The 5,785-nt window shown below is 44.1% G+C and overlaps 1 protein-coding gene across 2 annotated transcripts in view; it reads right to left on the bottom strand.

Annotated features, from left to right (window-relative positions):
- Nucleotides 1–5,437, bottom strand: part of TMEM223 (transmembrane protein 223) — a 7,133-nt gene extending 1,696 nt beyond the window's left edge. The window contains exon 1 of one of the 2 annotated variants that reach the window (XM_018565599.1): nucleotides 5,093–5,437. In XM_018565599.1, the coding sequence (XP_018421101.1) occupies nucleotides 5,093–5,411 (319 nt within the window). In that variant the 5' untranslated portion in view covers nucleotides 5,412–5,437. The remainder of the gene's footprint in view (nucleotides 1–5,092) is intronic. The other variant, XM_018565591.1, reaches the window with a different exon arrangement.
- Nucleotides 5,438–5,785: the final 348 nt, after the last annotated feature.

Raw genomic sequence — 5,785 nt, 5'->3', positions numbered from 1 at the left:
AGCTTTTAAAGCGTCGCCTATGGCCAATTTTAGGTATTATCATTTTTTGAGGTTTCGCGCGCGCACGCAATTTTAAGGCTCGACACGTTTGGTGTCTTTTTACCCGACGTGACCCCGTCTTTTATATTTTACCAAAAAATTGGGTAATAATAAATGTTTTAATCATTTAATATAGGGGAAACTGTTTTTTAAAAAAAAATTTCGGTAATTTTTCCTTAATATAGTAAAAAAATAAAACCCCCAGTGGTGAATAAATACCACCAAAAGAAAGCTCTATCTGTCCCCAAAAAATGGTATAAAATTCATTTCAGTACAGCGCTGCATGACGGAATAAATGTCAGTTAAAGTACCGCAGCGCTGAATACTGAAAAATGGCCTGGATGGGAAGGGGGTTTAACACCGCGGATGTCAAATGGTTAAACAACCAACAGGGTCAGACAACCATGTTCATTTCCTACAAAATATGCAGACAGCATCTTGGCACATTACCCTTTAAGCCAACGCAACCTACTGTACAATATTTGGTGGAAGGAATATTCCCTACCAAACCGCAGATACAGTTCCAAAAGTACTCAACTGACATTCTACGAAGATAAAAGCACCATTTTCTTACTATATTGTCATCATCATTATACAGGATTTATATAGCACCAACAGTTTGCTCAGCGCTTTACAATATAAGGAAGACAATTCAATCACAACACAATTCAAGACAAGATGGTTAGGAGGGCCCTGACCCTGAAAGCTTACAATCTAAAAGGGAGGGACAAGTGGTACGTGAGGAGGTAGCTGTGAGGGGATGAATTGTTTGAGAACGTGATGGTTGAGTGGTTAGTTTGAGGTGGGATATGCTTCCCTGAAGAGATGAGTCTTTAAGGATTACCTAAAGGCAGTCAGAGTAGGAGATAGACAGACAGGTTGGGGTAAAGAGTTCCACAGGATGGGAGAGACTCTACAGAAGTCCTGGAGGCAACCATGGGAGGACTTGATAAGGGAGCTGCAAAGCAGGAGGTCTTCGGAAGAGCAGAGGGGACGGTTAGGGTGATACTTTGAGACAAGGTTAGTGATGGCTTTGTAAGTGGTTGTTAATATTTTGAATTTTATTCTTTGGGCTATTGGAAGCCAGTGGAGGGATTGACAGAGGGGGGTTGCAGACACTGGGTGGTTGGTCAGGTGAATGAGTCTAGAAGCAGCATTCATGATACATTGAAGGGGGGGTAGCCTGTGTAGTGGTAGGCCAATGAGGAGGGAGTTGCAATAGTCAAGACGAGAGATAACCAGTAAGTAGATGAGTAGCTTTATGGTTTCATTGGTGAGGAAGGGGCGTATTTTGGAGATGTTACGAAGGTGAAGGTGGCAGGATTTAGACAGTGATTAGATGTGGGGCAGAAAGGTGAGGTCCGAGTCCAGGATGACACCTAGCACCTTGGCATGGGGGGTGGGTTGGATAGTTGTGTTATCAATCTCAAGGGAAAAGTTGGGGGAAGGTGCGCGGGCGGGAGGAAATATCATGAGCTCAGTTTTTGAAAGGTTGAATTTTAAGAAGCGTTGTGACATCCAGACTGATATGTCAGTTAGTAGATTAGTGACACGCAAGGACACTGAGGGGGAGAGTAGTGGAGTAGAAAGATAGATTTGAGTGTCATCGGCATAGAGTACAAGTCCAATCAACAACCATGACTGTCATATATGCAACATACATCCATTCCTTTATTCTAAAGCTAAAATGCTGTACTGTATACTTCCAGGTCCTGCTTTCCTTTGTACTGCACTCTACCTGGGTGTTCGTTTTCCTCTGTGGGTACAACACATGCCACAAAAAGTGAAGATTGAAATTGGCTGAACCTAGAGTCAAAGCTCTGGAGGGCTGTGGCATTGAAATTATGAATTAAACAAGTGAATATATATATTTTATTTTTTTTACAGCCAACCTGCCAGCCATTTCACGTTTAAAAGCCTCCTTAACCCCTTAGTGACACAGCTTCAGAAAATGTTGTTGTTGCTGGGGACCGGAGAAAGTTGTCATTGTTCCTATGTGTTTAACCATCATTTCCTTCTTCCTCATTCATTGCACCTACACATATTCTATACTGTTTATAAAGGACAAAGTGGGCTTTAATTTAATGTGACACATGTACATAGAAATTCTTATTTTTTTAGCTATTGCAGTGAACACAGTGCTGGCACCCCCTAATTTGCTGTTGAAGGTCTGCCTCAGACACCAAGAGACCTAGCAACAGCATTAACCCCGTGAGCACTGGTCTCCCCATGGACCAGCGCTCATTTTCCTGCGTGACGGAATTATTCCGTTATCGGTCAGGAAGAGGTTAACTGCAGAAAGTGCAAGGTGTTAACTATCACATAAAAATCGTGTGCCTCTGATCTTGGCTTCACCTCATTACTAAGGGGGCATGGCCCTGATCTCAGTGCCATAACTGTAGCCACATCAGCGGGTGTTATGGTGCCCCATTAGGGAGGCTGCTGAGGCATACTCACCGGAAGTTTAGAAGAACTAATGTCAGACATATAGGAGGAATCATCAGGAGTTATAATCCCAGATCCCTCCTGCTTTCATTGTGCAGTAAGAAGCATGTTGTTTAGCTGTGTTAGAATGATGAGATGTATTGCCTTAGAACTGAAGCAGCAGCCCAACAACTCTGTAATTAACCCTCAATGCCCAATACAGTCCTACTGGGGAGATTAAAAAAAGAAATCCATGTCTCCTCAGCTAAAACCTGATAAGACAGTTGAGGTTTGTAGTTTTCTGACCATAGGAATGTATGGACAGAAAACATCCCCTCTCAATTTGTGCTCAGACTGTGTATGTCATGGATCTTTTATTAATCTGGATCGTGAATATATGATGGTACTATCCTACGTGATTTCATGAAATGTGTGTATTCCGTTTTTCTTAAAAATAATAAAACATTTACAAAAGAAAAATCCTCTCAAAAGTCTACATTTGTCTGGAGCGTGTAATGCTCTCTGACCCAGATTACCTTTTTGAAGGGAAAGGAGGCTGAGGAGAAAATGACTCCATAAGCCCCCACCCAACATGGACATCCTTTTTAAAAGGTGAACAGAACCAGGCACCAATACAAACAAGTCTCAGAGACCATAAAAAAAAATGTATTCTTCACAATTCAATCAGTAAAGCAAACGTGTTTCGGGGGCAAATCTTTTCCTCTTCCTCAGAGCTAAGAAAATGCAACAAATACAGTGATGGCCACAGAGATCTACATAAAAGGACTGAAACGTTTTGTTGTACTTGAATTGTGAACAATATTTTTTTTTTAATGGACTCGGATACTTGTTTGCTATTTCTGAGTCTTCCGTATTTTCATTGAGGAAAATCTTTTTGGTGCTGCCCAACCAGTGGTAAGCTCATAAGAGAATTAAAAACTCCCAGCACCTCTTTTTGGAATCCTTTTTAAAGGGACTCTGTTGATTGGATAATACATTTCATATAGTGGTACCCTGAACAGAATTAAACTTTCAACCTTACAGAAGCTTTTGCCATAATGTTCGTACATGGCAAAAACTTCTATGGGGCTGAAAGTTTTTTTTGACCTCACAGCATATTTGCACATTATGGTAGATCAATTAGGCTAAGTGTCTCCTCCCCTCCAGCGCTGTGGCGTCTATGATTTCCCTCATTGCTGGTGCTTTCATCCTCTCCCTGGCTTCAGGCGTCTCTGGTCGTTTTGATGTAACCACCATGCATGCACAAAACTATTCATTCATCCCAGCACGTGCTTCAGGATAGTACACTGAGCTGGACATGCATGGCTGTCAGATTTTATGGCTGAAGAGACATACAGAGTCTCTTCTAGCAGATAGATATTTATGGTAGAAGTGTTTTTTGTTTGACGTTTAGTTTCACTTTAATACTTCCTGTCTGGTGCGGTGCAAATCCATTCTTTGCTCTTTTGTAGTGCCAATGATGTGACACTTTTGTGTGTGTTGAATAGCCTGTCTTCTGCTGGACGCTGTGGTTATACCCGCTTACCACTATATCTCTGCAGGACACAGTAACTGGAGGAAGGAACCACAGACCCCGGGGAAACAGATCGCCCACAAGCCTGGCAGTGAGCACAAAATGGTCTCCATGCTGGAAGAGTAAATATTAAATCACTTCTTTTACAGGGTACCACTGATTGAATTTTCATCTGAGCAATGGAGTCTAGGTAAGAATGAGGTTTCATATTACTACAGAAGCCTCCTGGGAGAACGGCATCACATATTCCAGGAGAATCCTTTCCATCCACGTAAATAGACCCAGCACCAGAGATCTGGAGCCGGGTCTATTTACACGCTATGAAGGGTGGAGAGCAATGTGTTCTTAGATAAGTGATGTCACATAATCCAAGAGGTTGATTATTGGACAGTCAAACCAGCGAAGGTAAGTGGGGGGGAGAGTCGTTTAGGTGGGTGGAATTCCTCTTTAACCCCTTCGTGACTGACGACGTACAGTGTACGTCGCCAGCATCGAGGCTGTTTAAACAGACTACCGGCGGCTATTGCCTTTACAACAGAAGCGATTCTGGCGACTTACCTGTCGCCAGATCGCTTCTGTGTCCCGAAGAAGGGGTCACCCCCCCCTTGCCGGACACCCCTGCCGTGCTTCCCGGGCTCCGTTGCCCCTCCTACGTTGCCCCTCCTACGGGCCCGGTACCGGCGTCCTTGGTGTCCGCGGGGAGGAGGGCGACGAACTTCCGTTCATCGATCCCCCTCCCCGTTCTATGGGAACGGGAGCGATGCAGATTGCATCACTTCCACTCCCTGGGCTGTCAGTTGTGGGCTTCTGCAGCCCAGCTATAAGTTATTGAAGTGCGATCTGCAACTTGCAACTACCACCATTTTATTCTATAGGGTCTTGGCATTCAGAAAATATAATGTTTGGGGGTTTTAAGTAATTTTCAGGCCTAAAATGTGGAATATAACATGGGTGCAAAAAATGGAAAAAAGGCCTCAGTCATGAAGGGGTTAAAGTCAGGAGAGAAACATGTAAGCTGTAACGTGCTGACCTCTGTAAATACTATTTGCCTGGTTGTCACTCTGACCCTCAATCACAGCAGCAGACAGAATGACATACCTACTGACAAGCAACCCAGAGTGAAAGCCGTCCTCCACAAGGGGGAGCCCATGTTTCTTCCCTTCACCTCTTCGTTCTCTTCCTTGTTGGTCTGTCTGATGTCCCGCAAGGTAGTGAAGCCGAAGTAAGCCAAGTATGCCCAGAAACCGGTCTGAGCCACGCAGAACAGCCCCAAGAGGTGGAAGAAGCGCGGTCTCCGGTGTTCAAATAGCACCACATCTCGGGTCACCGGCTCTATCTTGTAGTGACGAGCCGGAAACGTTGTCTCCAGCCTCCACCGACAACAGGACCGGAGGTTTCCTAGCAACCGGTTCATGCTGCTCCAATGACCCTCAACGGGGACAGGGTGGGAGCTCGGGTCGCACTTTAGTGACGTAGTGACGCAGCGGCGTCTTCCAGCGAAGGTGTGTCGGCTCGCTTCTAATAGGAGAAAAATGGCGCCCCAAACGGACTTTTGCAGCAAACTTGTGTCTTAATATTAGCAGCAGTAGGCAATTAAATCACTGAATAAATTATTGTGGTTCAGTTGTTATTACCAAGATAGGGCCAAACGTAAAAAAAAAAAGCATTAGAAACAGGATTAAAAGTATTAAGCATGCAGCTAACGCAAAAAAACAACGTCTAAATATCCATATATGTGTACAACACAAGTGTCACCTCTCCAGTTAGGTCCACTTGCCTGCTGAGTGT

The sequence above is a fragment of the Nanorana parkeri genome, unplaced genomic scaffold (genome assembly GCF_000935625.1).
Source record: "Nanorana parkeri isolate BGI_ZX_2015 unplaced genomic scaffold, ASM93562v1 scaffold25, whole genome shotgun sequence".
Classification (NCBI taxonomy): Eukaryota; Metazoa; Chordata; class Amphibia; order Anura; family Dicroglossidae; genus Nanorana; species Nanorana parkeri.
Note: the sequence above shows the minus strand (reverse complement) of the source record. Positions and strands in the feature narration are given on the sequence as shown.